This window comes from Cydia strobilella, chromosome 4, assembly GCF_947568885.1.
Source record: "Cydia strobilella chromosome 4, ilCydStro3.1, whole genome shotgun sequence".
Lineage (NCBI taxonomy): Eukaryota > Metazoa > Arthropoda > Insecta > Lepidoptera > Tortricidae > Cydia > Cydia strobilella.
This window is the reverse complement of record NC_086044.1, coordinates 19,798,145-19,817,708: the sequence shown is the minus strand read 5'-3', so window position 1 is coordinate 19,817,708 and position 19,564 is coordinate 19,798,145. Positions and strand designations below refer to the sequence as shown.

The window sequence follows — 19,564 nt, the reverse complement described above, 5'->3', positions numbered from 1 at the left end:
TAGAACAACCGATGACGCTGAAGCCGATTGAACCCATCAAGATTCTGACTAATGGAATTTCGAATAGATAAACATAATTTTGATTAAAACCAAGTATCGGGACCATTGCAATATTTGCAATCTACATAAAATTATGAAATCCTGTAAGTAACTGATGTTAGTGGAGACAACGCCATCTCAGTTGAAGTCAGACTATACCTTTTAGCCTAAGCTGTAGGATCTTTATATCTAATTCGTAGCCTCTACTCGTAATTTTAACACAAATGTACCGCTTATAAACTACATTACATTGGCTCGATTGAACAGAAGACACACGATAGCTTGTCTGTAACTGCAATTGACTTCTTGAATTTGTAATAATTCTCTGGCAAAGATCCTATGAACTCTGGGTTACACCTATACCTCCTTCATAACAAGAAGAGACAGTGAAGCTTGTTTCTATGCATGCATACATTTTGGTCGATTCCGTTCAGAATAAAAGTTATGTTGATCATTCCAGAAGTTGGCGGCGTGACAATTTATTTTAGTAGCTCCTGAGGTTTTATTATCGATATTACAAGACCCAAATCCCCAACATCTCCCACAGACTCAAAATATAAAGTGCTTCATAGTTTTTATTGTTTTAATGTCACATATTGCCACACTAAAAAACAGTCAAGATCAAATTAGCGTATGAAACATCGCGCCAAAAGTATCTGCCACCCTGGAATACTTTTGTAAATTATCTGTCACAGTCTAATGTAGATACTTTTGATTCGTATTCTACTGATCCGCTACATTTGATGCTGACGGTATCCACCAGGAACTAGGTTTAGTAGGCGTAGGTCCAATTTGCCCTTTGCCATCGGCCCAATAAGCCTAACGAACGATCGTAACATGAAGTTCACGGCCACGCTCCGCGGATAACTGTTCACGGACACGAGCAGTACTAGTAGGCAATCGAAACGAATCGAAAGTATCGATTTGATATCGCATGCGGGTCAATCGGACAATTCAAGTCGAGTGAACTGATGCGATTCTTACACCGTAGCACACGTGAGTGTAAAGGCATGAATAGTGAATACATATTTAATAATGTTACATATATCAACACTTGGGACGACTTTTTTACACAATGCATTTGATTGCGATACGGTAACATGATTACAATTTACATTTGACAGATATTCAGCCTTACCTATGTTTAAAGCTCTACTATAGTAGGAAAGAAGTGAGTAATAGATTTAGATTTATTTATTTCATAATATTAAATTACAACATAAATTATTTTTACACTAATCTATACGAATACCATAGAGTAACTTATACTAGAGCGGTACTGTCATAGTAAATTTTGTAACCCCAGTAAATTCACTGCCATCTGTCGACACACTTTAAAACTAAAAATAAATATTTGTAAAAATACGATAAAATGTATTTAAATATGGATAAATGATTTTTTTTTATTTGCATTAATTATTTTTATGATTTTGACCCATGTTCTTTCACTGATATGCGTTAAAATTATAAATAACAAACGAAACCGTCAACGCCCTCTATACGAGTGTAGGCCAAAACTAGTGGCGCCCTCTGATCGAGAATCAAATTTTCGTGATTTTCGAGGCACGTTTTTTCCTTAGACTGTATCCATCTATTACGGAGTTATATCTATCTTTGCGAATACTAAAAATACTATAAACATTGCGCCTTTACTTTATGAAACTACCTATTTGAGCCGACTTTACTTTGGTGTCTTTTTTTCTTTAGATTTACTGTATAAAATATTCAAGAAAAAGCACTGAATTTGGCAAATTCGATACGAATCAGCCCTCCTGTCCTGAAACATTTTCCCCTGCTGAGTTATGAAAACGTATGGAGCTTTGATAACTCACTGGAAAATTACATAGATTTTTTCTAGTGTTTTGTTTAGTGTTTATTCCGCCCAAAATGAGGAGATTACAATCTAACCAATTTTTACCAAAAACGGAGGAAAAAACAAGAACAACAAAATCAAAATCGGCCCATTTAACTCCAACTGTGCATGGAAATAATCTCAATTCTACCGATCAGAGCCACAGTGATACCTCCCAACTTCTAACGCTTTAAAACTTGAGTTTATTATTAACATCTCACTTAGACGACGTTATCAGACATCTGACGGCCGTGATCGATGAAATTTCGTTACAACGGGTTATGTTTCTGATTGGATTTTGATATTTGTGATAATCGGGTTTGTCTAGTCTTTTTGTAGACGGTTTTGTGGAACGGTACAAAGCACTGACAACAGTGACAACACTCTTAGGTCGAGTGATCGGTGTTATTTTTTTTATTCGATAATGACACGTGTGGGTGTTACACTCATCTGGAGAAAAATTATGGCATAAGCTGTAAAACAATCTATCTTCTATCAGAATAGTGATGACCTCTTGCTTGAGTGTGATGTACGTTGCAATTCCTTTGAACAGTTGTAATCTCATAGCATCGCTATTAAGGGTTTTGATATAGGTACCTTAATGCAGCGTGTACCTGAATTTTTAACTGTACCTACACTCGAATCAAATTCACATAATATACCAGTGCACAAATTAGGTTTCTCACATTTGTAGATACTCAAAATGTGAAGACACAATGCGACCTCGACAATAATGTACTAATCGACCCGATGCTCAACCGAATCCCCGAATTACGGGACCAAACTGACCATGATCATTCAACGTAATGTCATGCACCGTACGAAGCAATTTTTTGTCAAGCGGACATTTTGTTTCTGTGTGTCAAACTTCGCTAACGACTGCAAGGCCGCGGCAAAGAAAGTCATTTTACGACTCTCCGTACAATCTAAGAAACCATCCTCACGAAATTCCCACGGCTTGATACAGTCGTGATAACGTTTGCGGAAACACAAAAGCACATCACTAAAAGTTCCCTGAACCTTATTTGCATTCGCACAAAGATTATAATCACACTAGTGATACCAATTGTGAGATGATATGAATATTCGGATATCAGATCTTCTAGTAACGGTCGGCTCACTTACGGACAATGTTTTTGTATATTTCTGGTTTTACCTTGTTTGCTACGTTCATTTCGCACGCTTTGCTTGGATAATTCGTTATTTAAATTGGTTGGGCGTTTTCGTAATGATAATTAAGACTAGTGCTTCCTGGCGACCTTTCTTTCTATTAGTTGTAAATGTTGTAATGGGTCCACTCCATCACTGGTAGTCAATTTAGGTCGCGGAACCATAAACAATAAGTACTTACCTACCTAGTTCGAATAATTTCGGTAACAAACCCTAAATCGATATTTTGTTGTACTTCCTAAGTCACCTTCCTTCTTCACTAATTAAACATCTGGTTTACAGGAAATGTTATATGGATTCTTGCTCAGTTTTCAGCAAGTTTACATAAGAACATAACTAAGGGCAATGTGGAGAAGACCTTCTGTCAAGTAAAACCGTCTATAAGCTTTTTGTCCCTTCTAACTCTTGCGTTTGCACCATGGAGTAGGATGGAGATGGCAAGTGGGCGTTCCCGTCTATTCGACAGTTAGTAGCGACCGACTCACTTTATGCACAGACTATGCTCAGTTGTGTAAACTTCATGCTCGAATGACATTCACGTAGTACGTACGCTCGTCTAACAAAAATTGATAATTAAATTTAAAATGCCGTATTGTGCAGTATTAAGCTGCAGAAATCACAGCGGTTTAAAAAATCTTTCACGTGGAGGTATTTCCTATCACCGGTGGTTATTTATTTAAATATAATCTAATAAATACGAAAAATCTGTTTATTTTGCATTATTTAGGAATGTTCGTTAAGTAAATCTATATTTTATCAGTTAGAACTTAGAGTTCACAATCCTTTGTCACTATTCTTTACGTTTATCTGGAATATTCGCTATCCTAAATGTCAAATAACTTCGCTACTCAGATGCTGCGCAATGTCGATATTTATATCGATAAAGTTAAAGTTACGATATTTCAAGTTTGATGTTTGGTTCGGTAATAAATTATTATTTTAGACACGTTTCTAATTATTATTTGGGATAATCAATGTCTTAGTAAATATGGCAGCTCTGGTCATCAAGCACTAAGTTAAGTCGGGGTCATTTCATGGCAACCTTTCAAACCTTCGTATTCCTTTACATACGTTTTTGTTTTTTACACCCATCATATTTTCATCGTTAATATAATTAGACTAGGTACTTAATGCACTTATGCGTACAATGCATGCAATGTGCCACGAATAAACGTTTTATATTTTCTATTTCTTTATTATTAATTATTGTAGGTTACCACAAGATGCCGATATTAAAAATAAATGGATCAATGCTACTGGGCAAGAAAATTAGTTTTCGCAAAAATATAGCACCATTTGCTAGGAGCATTTCTTAGAGAAAGATTTCTGGGGATAAATTTGCCATACATCTCATCTAGCGTCCACACGCAACTTAGTTACTAATTTAGTAATTATTAGTGACATTCGGGCTCACTAAATTAATAAAAAGTGTTCCGTACCACGCAAACTAGCGTCAAATATTGGAATTTTGCCGCCCCCCTTCCTGATTTGATAGGTCACAATCTTACAATCAAATCAAGTGGGATCGATGAGCCAGTTTCATGTATGCTTTCACACCATACAATTAATTTGACAATTTAATCAGGTTGTCCCGTCTAGATTGGCCTTAAATGCTGCTACAAGTAAATATATTGTTAAAGACGAATACTTACCTATGTAAGTAATTGCAGATTTGTGATTACAAAATAACAGCAATACCGAGTTAATAGACCTTTAAAGAACTATGATTTTATCTGTTTGACTTTAAGATATATTTAATGTTCACATTAACAACCTAGTTGGTCAATTAATAAGAAACAAATTTCTAGTTAGATATTTGTTGTACTGTACTACATATTATTTTTCATACAATCACGATTATCACTACCTATATTATAATCATAAATAAAGTATCATCTAAATGTGTTAAAACATACGGTAATGAAATATCAATACCTAACTGAACACACAAATATCGATAAAACACTCCGATTACACTGTCCCCTCCCTATATCGTCGAATGGAAAGAAGTTCCAACGGTTAGCTACTCGCAGGCGTGTAGAGATCTCGAACGAACCAGTGTAACGTGACCGTGAGATCCGTAACAAACCATGCGTAATTAGACCTTACTTATACTGGTTTTTTAGCCCTTTTCTCGCCTGTAATAAGTAAGTGATTTTAAAATTATATAAAATAACGCCATCTGGTGTTGAGTAGTTGTATTAGGTGCACGTTGAGCGAGCTTTTGTGAGATGAATGAGATAATGAAAGAGTCGTATGTCATATAGCTTTGACATTATATTTTAAACCGTCACTCATGTAGCCTACAGTTGATATTCGTTCGAGAAATGTCCACCGGTAATAACCTTTTGGTATGGAAAGTTGCTACGAATCAGAGCAATTTTGTAAGTGTGTGACATATTTTAACGTGGCTATGAATGTGTGAGTTTAGCGACACTGGTTTTCATACTAAATAGGAGTCATTTCACATCCACTAGTTTATTAATTCGTGGTTTGCACCATATTCCACTTACAGCGTAGTTCGTAGATCATAAGGAGCTAAGCTCTTCCTTTCAGACTGGTGTCTGGTACGTATCCAAATACAAGACAAGAACTCTCGTATTTGGATACGTACAAGACACAGTACTTATGACGGTCTTCCCAACCAAAAATGTTATATAGTCACTAAGACAAAAACTTGTAAAATGGACGTTTGATTAATTCTGAAACACGTCGACGATTGTTTTATTTAAATAACGTTAGTTGAACTTATGTCACATAAAACTTTCCATATTTAGGCCGAAGTAAAAGCTGTAACCTTCGCCGGGTCATTGTTATGTCACAGGCAGCATGTGTATTTTAACGACACCATATAATTTGTGATTAGTATCGGCGGAGAAAGCCGGACAGATGGACGGACAGTGCAGGGGGTCTTTACGGCTTACACTTAAATTTTAAACACAGGGAATTCGAGATCAGATCTGATGATAGGAAATTGGTTGTCTTTGCAGCTTTAATTCCCCTGGTTTTGATCAATTTCGGAATCTTTATTTGTAATGATTTATTTAGATTTGTTATAGATATGATGTCAGTGTCAGTGTTTGAATGACTTGTAAAATGTATTTTATTTTTACCAATAAAAGATCTTTATCTGTATCTGTATCTGTATCAAAAGTATCTTCATATCTAGTTGAAGAAATGAACGTATGTGTACTGTGCCGGTAGGTAACTTTTCTAGTCCTCTGCTATCGTATAGTACTTTAAGTAGTACTAACACGTAGTAATTTCACAAAACGAATAGGCACATGATACGTTGAAAAATACCGTGAATGTGTACCTACATAGACAAAATTGTCCTTTCATGGGATCATTACCAGGTATCATTTGAGATAGGTAATTTGGAGCAACTGAGATAATTTCTATTTACTTAATTTATAAACGCGAGACTCGCAAAAAGTCCTACGATGGTAAATTTTTAAACTTAAGTACCTACTTACTTCATATCGAAACGTGTCCGCAAAACTTAACGACTGTACGATTGGCCAAATAGCCCCATCAATAATGCTCAATACTTATTTGGACAGCCATTTTAAACATACCTGTAATATAAACGTTACATTCTCGTGACCCATAAGGAGATGCCTTTACCAGCTCCCGATTGACTTATCAACTGAAATACATTGTTTACGACTGAAGTCATTTCGAAAGCGGCTCAATAAAGTTTCTCCACTATATATCAAGAGGATAATGGACGACCGCTTCTCCATATAAACGTAGTCCTCATTTTCCTCCCTGGATATTTACATTATTGAAAATATGTTTTGCACAATTAATTGTAATATTAACCATAGTTATTCTTCTTCTTCTTCTTAGTTCTTTTGACTTTTTTCGATTTTTAGATTATTACTATTAGTTCCCGAAATATTTAGCGATGTGACAGATAAACAGACAGACAGACGAACAGAGTCGCACCATAATGGTACCTTTTTACATTTTTGGTACAAAACCCTAACAAGCTATTAAATTATGTGCATTCATGTTGTTGACTAACCAGTACTTCAGACGTAAGATACGACGCCGCCCGTCCTGTGTTAATTTCTAATGTTATCACTTGCTAATCACGTCTCTTCTCTGCCAACAAGGGGAGGGGTTTTAAGATGACTTATTGTGAAATCATTAATAGGCAAGATGGCACGAGATATAGACGACAACGTACACTAAACTTTTTAAGAAGTGTCTAATATAAGCACATAATAATTATGATAAAATTACTCGTTTCGTTGATCATGTTTGACTATATTTCTAAGCGACCAATAATATAATTATTTTGTTTTATTAACCTGATGTTAGATTATTATACCTTTTCACGATACAACTGTCTATCTATGCGTAAATAGACGCATCTTTCTCAAAGTTTACGACAACATTATACTTACTTAAGATTTTAGTAGATGTCTATAATTGCCAATAAAATACGAATGACTGGGTCTAACATTACCTTACCTACTTTACATTATAAATGCCAAAGTAACTAACAGACCGTCAGTCTGTTACATCTCGCTTAAACCGTTGAACCGATTTAGACAAAATTTGGTATGGAGATAGTTAGAAGACCGGGAAAGGACATAGGCTAGAATTTATCAATCAAATCACTGAGCCATTAGCAGCAGCAGTGTTTGAACGGGCCAACTGTCCAAAATGATCTGTACACACTTAATCTCTTTGTCATTATCTTGTTCGCTAAGCTACCTCTACTGCTGACGGAAGTTGCGAAACCTGAAGTTCTCCCCGACACAAATGGTTTAACTGAGCGTTCGACTCGCTATGCTAAATGAACGATTTTAACAACTCCCCAGAACACTCTTCGGTGCCTAACCGAGAGGTGTTTCGATCCAAATATACCTAGGAGCGTAATCTATTGTTTGTTATTTATTGCGCGCGCGCTCTGTAATCAAATGGGTTTAATTGAATATCTCGCTTGACCCTGCGGCGGCTGTGAAAGAGGTTGGAAAGAATTCTAGTGTCGACGGAGTATTTATTGGTTTAGGTCACTTTGATTATGTTTGTAGAAACGGACAAGCCAGAGTCGGGCAGGGCCGGTTCTATCAAACCGTCTGTTACCGTAACTAAGACTATATTGTATAAAATAATCATAGTTCTCTGCCGACTTATGCTCATCCGCTCTATTTTGGTCCTGGTAAGTGGTGGCCGCTAACTTCTTTATTTTGGGGTAGGTACATTGTCAAATTCAAGAAACGCTTACGTAGAACTAGTTTTACGGAATTCTTTCCACGAAAAATGTAGGTATTGCTTCTAAGAGTGGACCACCTTTTTATACATATTATTCGACTGCAACGGACGGACGGAGAAGATTTTAGTGGAGTGATGTCGTGCCAAGAAAATGTTTCAGTTTTGTCCAACATTCTGAATTCGCTCATACTTCAGACATTTGATTTATACAACACTTAACACAATCATAGCGTTTTCCAGCTTAAGTGCGACCACGACAATCATCGCCAATAAATTTTATCCGACGACTAGTTTCGTACTAACATCACCAATTTGACTGAACGTGGCTGAACCTTATCTCTTCGCAATAAGGTTTACGAAAGTTCATTTAAAACTGTGACGACGATGGCACATCTCTATGTCATGTAACACATTAACCTCCGCGACGTAGCCATCATTCATACATGCATGTAACAATTATTCATATTACACTTCCTCGCTTGTACGAAAACCGAATGACACCTACATGTCTTGGGATGTTTCACAGTTGGTTGTCTGTGTATGGCTAAACGACAGAGAGAGTGTAGGTTAGAGAGAGCTCGGGTGTATTGTCACATAGTCATATCATTCGAATTTGCCTATAGTAGCCCAACTTGGGTAGTACCTTACACGAAACAACAGCATTGCTACTTACTCTGCAGAGGCCCTTACCGCGAAAAACAAAAATTAAAATTTCAATATCTGCCCCTCTATCGCTCGAATAGGCAAGAGCGAGATAACGAAATTTCGATTTTAGTTTTTCACGGTAGGCCCTCAGTTATGTAGTTCTTATGATCCTAATAGTTGGTAATATCGCCAAAGCTCCCTAGGACGCACTGTATTGGCGGTATATCTCTTAATCTTTGTCAACACACCGAATCCATGTATGATATAAGCTTGTTTGACACGATCGTTTTGTTAAAAAAATATATGTTGTGGCCAAATACAATATTATAAATTGTTATTAATAGCTGGTCCAAGAAAGCGGCGTGTCATTGTCACACCTCTTTTGTTTAAGATATTAGATAGATTGCGAAAGGTAATTTCTCTATTGTCACATCATTATTACTACTATTGTAGAACGCGCGACTTTAGTGAACTTATTTGAAAGTTGTTAAATCAATGTCTTTACCTAATTAAAATTAATAAGTTTTACAGAGAAATCTTTGCTCTATATAGTACTTTATTCAGCAAATTAATTGTCAAACAAAGCCAAGTCAGTCTTTTATTTTTAAATTCCTCCTACACTCGTTTACTAACCTCAATATTCTATTCAGCAGTTATTCCCAACCACCCAAACTTAAAGCGGCTCTCAAAAATCGCATATCTTCGAAAACCTCGCCAGACTGCATCAGCATTCCTCCACACGTGCTAAAAATTGGAAGTTATCGGCTCTACACCGTTACCTAACGTTTCCCAATTGTGCCCGCGAGCCTCCGCAGCATCCCTATAACTGCAGCCTCCCGTTATCACCGTCCATTCCCAGCCTCTTATCTCGAACAACGTACAACGGTTAACTGTTATTCTCTCATGTGAAAACTATCGTTTTGTTGACTGGGGACTTATTATTTGTTTCTGACGACTAACTGCTTTTGCATTCGTACAAGGCAATGAAGAATTCTTACACGTGCTGATGTTGCAACTGTTATAATTGTTAATGATTTTATGGTTGTTAATTACGTTTTTACTTTGAGGCCTTGGTTCTTGTACTTAGTTTAAAACGGGAGACTAATGCTTAAAAGACTCCGCTAATTAGTTTTACCTACTTGTATTCTCTAATAAACCACCATTACTACCTACTGTCATCGCTCGCGTGTTATGATCTTCAATGTCAGCGTGTGCGCTGTGTGTCAGAAAATAAAGGTCACACTTTACGACCACCGTGTTTAGTTCCACTTGGACAACCAATCAATCTTGATGAATAGCAAAGTTAGGCTGTCGTAAAACGAAAACGAGACAAATTGATGGCCGATTCGAGATGATACTGCAACCTGTACTTGTGTCGTGTTGTTGTAAACGTTTAGTGCCTATTGTGTTTGAATTTGAATCTATGATGAAAGGTAAAAGAAAATAATCAATCACATTCTCATCTTGTACTAGCAAGTCTTCAATCAGCAGATAGCCAATTCGATATAAACATTCTGCAATAATTTCGGGAGCGATTGTTAGAATTGTAAATCTTTAGTGACAATTTTATTGAGAGTTGAATCCATTGCAGTTTTAAGGGACATTTGTAAAAAATGTATACATTATTTTACCACGTATTGAAAAGATGTAAAGGAAAACATGTAAATGATGCAGAATATGCATATGTAGTGAAAACTATTCTGTGTTTAAAATTTACAACGTACCGTGCTCATATTTTATCATAGTTAATATTCAAATTGCCAACCAAGCAAATCTCCCTTTGTTTTATGGATATTGGCCATTCGAGAGCTATTCTTATTGCCAATTTCATAACCTCCATGTCAACTGGCGTCTGCCGCAAGAGGATTAAGCACCGGAGTCATAGCTGAGTCACGGTGAATGAATAGACATAAATTTGTTACGCAAGCGTTGGTTGTGGCGATTTCTGCCTATTTATTCGGTGCGGAGAGCGCCTGGCGCCAGGACTTAAATGCCAGGGGAATAACGATTTCTATTTACGTATTATTTCTGTTTCCGTAACCATTGTTGTTGTATTTGGATGCTCGTGATTTAATGAGCAGACATTTAGTGCAAACAGGGTTCGATAACTATTGTAGTTGGTCGGCATTTACACTGTTTACCTACGTTTACGTCTGCTAAACCATAGAGTAACTTATACTAGAGCGGTACTGTCATAGTAAATTTTGTAACCCCAGTAAATTCACTGCCATCTGTCGACACACTAAAACTAAAAATGAAGATTTATAAAAATACGATAGAATGTATTTAAACATAGATAAATGATTTTTTTTATTAGCATTAATTATTTTTATGATTTTGACCCATGTTCTTTCGCTGATAAGCGTTAAAATTATTAAATAACAGACGAAACCGTCAACGCCATCTATACGACTGTAGGCCAAAGCTAGTAGCGCCCTCTGAACGAGAATCAAATTTTCTTGATTTTCGAGGCACGTTTTATCCTTAGACTGTATCCATCTATTACGGAGTTATATCTATCTTTGGCTAAACCATGCGACTTTAGAGCATGTCTCTCAAAATGCAGGCCATTAGTACTGCGAAAATTTTTGGTAAGAATTTTCTCTGCCAACAGCTACCTTCCGGGTAATAGCTGGTCATCGCTCTGTGATATCTCTTATTATTTATTTATTTATCATATGTCATTACCCTTTCACTGAGGTTCGCGAGGTCTTCAATCCGTCCCTTGAATTCGGCGAGAGGGCATTCCAGAACAATGTGTTCGACCGTCTGCTCAGGGTCACCACACATGCACTGAGGGATGCATGCTCTCTTATTAGATATTGCAATAAAAGCAAAGTTATTCCTTTTCATTCATCACAATATTGTATAATAAAGAAACATGATAGGAGCATTTATAGCTCTGATTCAAGTATTGAGTTGCGACCGCCCCTTTATAAAATGTTCAAAGGCCTTATTAGCCCACATAAACATTAGTCGTAATGATTAATTCATGCAAAGTATCAGGGCATTATAACCTCGCAGCGTGCGTCTCATAGACGCAATGCAACCACGATGTGACTAGGGTTGACCGACGTCTGAAATTGTCTTGATCTGTCAGGAATTCTAAATATCTTTCAGGACTGCGGCCGGAATACTACCTATGTCAAGATTTCTTAAAATTAGGACGTGGAAATGAATAACTGGACATCATTTTGCATAATTTTGCTGTTTCTAGAAGGCTGATTCGAAAGAACAATTCGATATCTAAATAATATAATTTTGTCATAGAAATTATCTACGTAAGTTAAAAAAAAAGTAAGTAAGTTTAAAAATTGTGACCTAATACCTTATTACCAATAAATTATGTCTATGTCTAAGAATTGTGACTGTTGGCAGCGGACAGATCATATTTCCAAGCAAAATTATAAATTTCGAATCGTCCTAACAGTTTCAGTTTCAGTGCTCTGATATTTAAATTTGAAGTAGTTTATAGGAAATGCATGTTGTATATCCAGGAAGACTATTGTCATCTGACTAAGCTTATCATTAGTATGTCAGAAAATTTGTTTTGTTGAAAACACATCAGGGATCTTGCCAGGAATTAACCATTTGCAGATATCTGATAACCCTAACTGCGACAGCGCCTCCAAATGCCGTACACGAGCTGATAGAAATTCAAATGTCTGTATAATCACATTTCATCGAATTAATTGTTTACGTATGAATGCCTGGTATCAGATGAAGTCTCTACCGAATAATTAGTGTCTAGGTTTCTGTCACTTCTTGACATGAAATCCATTGCTATAATGTACTCATCAGTTTGCCCTCAGTTCTCAATTACACTAGGGTATTTTTTATTATAGGTACTCTATATTCTTTATTGGGTAGTATTAGGTTTAATAACATTTGTATATGCTTATACTTACTCATTTGATTTCATGAATTTAGCTTGGTTAAAGCTAAATTCTCAAGTTCCGCAAAGAAAGTCATGTGTATATTATGGGGCGGTGTTGGGTTTTTTGGTCTCTAAGTAATCCTTCTGGAAGACATGCTAGTTCGTGGTCCGCATTTTGTAGAAATTGTTGGTCGACTTAATAATGCTTGAATCGTTTGCATTTTTTTTTATGTAATAGGAAGCAAACGAGCAGACGAGCCGCCTGATGGGAAGCAGCCATCGCCGCCCATGGATATAAGCAACATCAGAGGAGCCATTTATGCGTTGCCCACTTTTGCTAACCCTAAATACCTGCTTCTTGAAGAACCCCATGTCATAGCGCAAGGCAAACACCTCAGAAGGTAGCTCATTCCACAACTTGCACGTTCTGGGCAAAAACGAGCGAGATGCCCGTATGTGGTTTGCCACGTGTCAAGAAAGTGAGGATGAGCTTTGTTTCTTTGGCGGGAGGCGCGGTGGTAAAAACGTGACGGTGGCACTAAATCAAAAACTTCTTCAGAACATTCCCCATTGGAAATCGCGCCAACTTCTGTCTTACTGGGGTTAAACTGGACGAGATTACGTGCATATTTTGCATCTCATAAAAAAATTGCCCAAACGTGGATAGGAAGATAGGAACCATCGTTTGATTATAATAATTATATAGTTGATGTTAAATCGCGTCAATGCTTAATGACAAGGAAAATTTCAATCGAATTCAGAAGCTTTTCTTCTAATTAGTAATTACATAGGGACAATTGAATCAATCCATATTGCTTTGCCAGTATAGGTATTTAGGCTCATAGATAAGTGCTACGGAATATGTTTAGGGACTATGTCTCACAATGGTAGTTTTACATTTAATAGCTGCCAATCATGTCCAATGTCAAGAGTGGCTTTAGCAATGCGCCCGCGGCGCCGGCAGCTTAGAGCTTGTGCCTTGTGCAAGTTCAACTGATTCCGAAAGGACATAACAACCAGTATCTCCAATAAATTTACACTTTGGTTTAGAAGGATGTAACAGGGGTACTGATACGCCATCGGAAAGTTTCCAAATTTGCTAAATTTCCATATGGACACTTTTCAGACCCTTAGATTTTTGTATTTTCCATTTCCAAAATGAAAGTTTCCCTTTGTTTCCTGTCAAATTTTCCTGATATTTCGGATAATTTACATTTTTTTTGACTCCGATTACGTTGATCAGAGAAAAAAAAAACAGAATTTTAAAGTGCTGGGAAATGTAAGGAGGTTATGACCTTTTAATAGTGAGTAAGAACTTTAATTTTGCGCAATTTTAACACCCATTACAAAAGGACGTAACAACCGTAGTGGTTGACAGAACTAGTTTAAAAGGGTGTAAGTATAATTAATTGAATTGTAAATATGGTTATGCCCTTTTGGCTGAGATGGGTGTAGATCGTGAGCATGCACCGCAAATGGACCGCACGTGCGGTGACGTGCATAGTGCAACGTTGTGGGCTTTTGGGTTATATAGGATGTTTTGTTTTTGTTAAGCTACTAACTACGAAAGTTTTTCATTTTTTTCTAGTCTATTATGGTATTATGGTGACTATAGTAGTTTTATAGTAGATCAAATAAAGGAAAAGCTTGACTTCGTGTCTCATGTCGTTTTAAATTGTAGGAACATAACTGCAGGGAACTGCTGCGACGTGGAATCTTCTCTGTAACATTTTTGAAATATTTATTTAGTAAAACTATTAAATTTTTGAAAAATAAAAACCTGTATCATACTGTATGTTATTGTTGCACTATGTATTGCAACCACGGGTGTAAAATGTAACAACATGTCGAAGATAATTGACAACTGCTTTGTTCTCGACATTTAGTGATAGGTTTATATATAAAGCCACCGCGATTATTATAATCATCAAAATACATGCGTCATTAACTTCAACAACCGTTTTAAGGTACCTATGTACATGACATATGGGTATAATGCTGATAGATATCCTCGTTTATCTATATTATTCAAGTCACAGTCATCTTATGAATACTTACTAACGTAATACATATTATATTATGTTAATTACATTGAATATGTAAGCTCTTTCGGCTACATTAAAACAAGACATGTTTCAAATGTACAGAATGCCTGCCTTTTGATCAGGGCTTGTTATAGTTAAAGATAACCTAAATTCGCAACTGTTCAAGTTGTTTTGAATGTTCCCACCCAACAAAGCGGCAAGTTTACGTTACAATTTCATGCTTTGAAAGGAATTATTTACGCTTTGCAGCAAAAACTTGTGAACATGTCTCAATCTTATTTCAACGGATTAAGGTAAAAAATTGCGTATATATTTGTACGGCCGTCTGTACGTTTTAAGAATTCTCCGCACCTAGTGTTCAGCGATACCTCAATCGATCGATCGATCGATCATCGGAATTTGCCGCTTCAGTTGTTTTGTAATTAAATACTCGTTATTTACGATTATTGGGGAGGGAGAATGTGAGAAAAATTAGTATAATTATTAAACATGTTTATCGCGATGTTAGATAAATACAGAAATCGTTCAGCGAGAAGGAATTCATTCGCGGCGGTTGCTTTTTCTGGTACGCAACAAATATGCCAAGAAATAAACCTTTTTAAGGGTTTGAAATCTCGCGTATAATAAAAGAGAACTCCATTTAAAAAACGCAATAAAACCTTAGCAATGATAGTGTACAAAGTAGTGTTCCAAGAAATCAATATCGAGTTTCTTTATTGAACACCAAGAGTTATAATACTTTACGAACTACCAAAAGCAACGAATTATTAATAGTCTTACGTTTGTCCACAGATGACGAGGAAGAACTCGGTATCCTATCCGAAGGCTCGGAGACATCGGAGGGCGGACGCGCGGACACGGACGACGAAGGCATCGAGCGCGACGCGGACCCCGCACCACGCCGCCGGCGGCGACGGCGGTTCACGCTGCGGGATGTCGTCGAGGTATGTGTCTGTAGATAATGGGTGTCCGGACTGTCCGGAGACGGAGGGCGGACACGGACGACGAAGGCATCGAGTGCGACGCGGACCCCGCGCCACTGCCGGCGGTGTGTTTATGTTGCGGGATGAGGTATTATGTCTGTAGTCTGTAGATAATGGGTGTCCGGAGATGGAGGGCGGACACGGACGACGAAGGCATCGAGCGGGACGCGGACCCCGCACCACGCCGCCGACGGCGACGGTGTTTCATGTTGCGTGACGTCGTCGAGGTATTGTGTCTGTAGTTTGTAGATAATGGGTGTCCAGAGACGGAGGGCGGACACTGACGACGAAGGCATCGAGTGGGACGCGGACCCCGCGCCACGCCGCCGGCGGCGACGGCGGTTCAAGCCACGGGAATTCGTCGAGGTATGCGTCTGTAGTAAGTATGTAGATAATGGGTGTCCGGAAAGTGGACACGGATGACGAAGGCCGACACGGCCAAACAAAAACTCGTCCGTGTCCGCCCTCACACGCGCGTGGACACGAGCTACGAAAGCACTGAGCGCGACCAAGATCCTGCACTTATACTGGTTGCTGTTGTCAAAAGCCACATTGGCTTTTCTATCCTATAAAGTAGCTGTTGAGAGCTGAGAGTTTTGAGTAAAGGACATTCTCCTAAACGTTGTCCCTTTTTTTCCCTTTCCCCTTTTCTCCCTTTCCTCCAGAAGTAGCTATAAGGTAGCTATATATCCGGCATTTCTTCATAATAGATACCAACGAGTTCCCTGATACGAATGTCAGATGTCAGCAGCAACTAAGCTTTACTATTTGCACCATTAAAATTTACAGAGCCGGGTGCCTCGATTATCAGATTAAAGCCCTCTCATACGGTTTCACAACCGACGCCACTTGCATTCCAGATCGCACGGTCATGACAGGCTTCATGTGCTTGTATCATGCCCTAATGTACTCGTAATTGTAAGTTTCATGCTATGCATTATATCACAGAACGGAGCCTTACAATCGTGTCACAGAATGGCGATTGTCTTGTAGGGTTCGCGCGTGATCGGTGAACTTCATTCATTGCCCATTCACGAGTGAACACGTGAATGTATCGATTGAATGATTATGATCTTAATTGGATTCTGTCAACAGGCTGACAGAAACACAAGGTTGATCAAGAAGAATTAAATTTAACGTGTCTGTTATTGGACGTGTCTTTTTTATTAAAAATCGCTTTTGAAAAAAAGTTACAGCAAATATACATATAACTATTATGTAGCAAGGATATATATTTACATTATTTTGGTTTCATAAGTAATAATTACAATTTTGTTTTTGTTTACCATTTTTCTAATGCTAAAAAAACGAGGTATAATAAACAAAACAAGAAACATGTCGAGCGATTTTCCAACTAAGAGTTACGTGAGTAACCCGTTTAACTTTTTTTATACAAACAGATCATTAGAATTTGAATGTTCCTAAATCAATAAATTAAAGTTCAGTAAAGTTCGGGACGGACATTAAATTTGTGACAACACATTAAAAAGTGTTTTTAAGATTTTTCATTAATTTGGGTGAGATAGATACGTAATGTGGGAACATCAGCCGGTCTCCATTTTTATACGACTTTCACTAACGAGATGATCCTTATCCGAATATGTAAGAATAAGATGAGCTAAGGCTAGTGCACACGCAGTGTTGATAAGTCCAACAAACTTATATTGACCGGGATATAGACCGTGATTACCTTTTGTATTATTTGTGAGCTCCCGATATTTCGACGCAGTTACATGCAAATAATACAAAACTCACAAATAATACAAAAGGTAATCACGGTCTATATCCCGGTCAATATAAGTCTAGTGAAACTAACCGTGAATCATTCAAAACTCTAAGTCCAACAAAGTCGTTGATATAACATGAATGAAATACACTTAGGTAATTACGAATCAATAAATATTTCACTAGACTTATACCTATTGACCGGGATATAGACCGTGATTACCTTTTGTATTGTTATACTCAGTGTGTATATCCCGGTTAATATAAGTCTAGTGAAACTAACCGTGAATCATTCAAAACTCGATAAATATTTTTCAAATATTTGCTTGTTTTGTATTTTACTAGCGACCCTTCGCACTTTGCACGGGTGCAATGCTGATGTATTATACATATAAACCTTCCTCCTGAATCACTCTATTTATTTAAAAAAAAACCGCATTAAAATCCGTTGCGTAGTTTTAAAGATCTAAGCATCCGACAGACAGACATCCATCCAGAGAGCAGGAAGCGACTTTGTTTTATACTATGTAGTGATTAGTCCAATACGTATAATGGACGTAATAGTAATAGTAAAATAGGCATAATGAGTCTCGGAGACGATGAACACAGCCGTTCTAAATAACTCCCGGTTTTCTTGCCCTATCTACCTTAATCCTGGTTGATAATAAATAGATTTGGGTCCATTTCGTGATGCACACTTGATGATCTCTTCTTTTCTTGCTGTTGTTGTCTGTACATGTTCGTACTTGTGTTGTGATCGTCACGAATAAATGTCTTTTATCTTTATCTTATCTTTATTTGATGCTGTTGCCAATAATGACAGTGACTGCTTAAGCATAATCTAAAAACTTTCTAGGGTCATTATCATTATGCATATTTCACATTCACTTTGCACCAAATAGACCCTAAACACAGGCTAGTTTTACCTCTAAAGTTCTTTCGTATCACTTGTTTCAAACAGATAACGAACCAAAACAAACCGACAGCGGTTAAAACTCCAGTGTGGCCCAAGAATTACTCCAGTCACACCTCATTAGTAAATCAGTTTGATTCAGATCATGTGGGGTGTCGGGTTCCCGCCCCGAAAATGAGAGCGCTGCCTTACATTGCGTCACCGTCACCGATGTGGGTGCTGGGCGACGGCGATGACATCTGCTTTCACTGCATGACTTAAGATCAGGTGCAAGGGCGAAACGGCGCCCAGACAAAATATTATGCGTTTGTTCAATAAGAAGACCGGGAAAACTGTATGTGTATTACTGATCAGTCGAAATATGTGAAAACGCCATTTTTTTTATGAAATAGGAGGCAAACGAGCAGACGTATCACCTGATGGTAAGCGATTACCGCCGCCCATGGACACCCGCAACACCAGAGGGGTTGTAAGTGCGTTGCCGGCCTTTAAGAAGGGAGTACGCTCTTTTCTTGAAGGTTTGATTTGCGATTTTTTTATTAGATCCTAGTATGTACGTTTTTAAGTATCTCCTACGCAGTCTCAGCGCACTAGGGTTTGTGGGTTAAAACATTTTATTATATCTGAAATTCTTTGTGACCCTAGAAAAACGATGCTACTTTACGTACTAAATGATAGCTTATAATAAATTTAAAAGTGGAAAAATTACTTCCTTGGGTGACTATGGATGAGGTCTTGGTGGCTCAGTTGGCAGAGCGCTGGTGTATCGATCCAGATGCCATGAGTTCAAGTCTCACCCAAGGCTGTAAATAATTGTCACAAAACATGCGATGCCACAAAAATACAAAGATTTTATGACAGCCACAGACTGTTACTACTACTCGTACCTTGTATCTACTTCGTACGGTAAGTTCGTTATCAAAATAGCAAAGGCATTCATAAGTGTCCTTGATGCAATGTATTCATGTCGATTTGACCCACTTACATGACGTGTTCGATTGTTTTCAAGTTAAGCATGCGCGAATTCCGTTGACAATCCAAACAGTTGTGCATTAATTGCCTGTAGTTACCTAGTTGTAGTACCTC

At 37.6% G+C, this 19,564-nt stretch overlaps 1 protein-coding gene across 2 annotated transcripts in view; it reads left to right on the top strand.

Moving 5' to 3' along the window:
- LOC134740808 (protein spire) overlaps positions 1-19,564 on the top strand; it is a 219,110-nt gene that overhangs the window by 131,243 nt on the left and 68,303 nt on the right. For both annotated transcript variants that reach the window (XM_063673430.1, XM_063673429.1), the window contains exon 4: positions 15,650-15,801. In XM_063673430.1, coding sequence (XP_063529500.1) covers positions 15,650-15,801 — 152 coding nt within the window. The remainder of the gene's footprint in view (positions 1-15,649; positions 15,802-19,564) is intronic.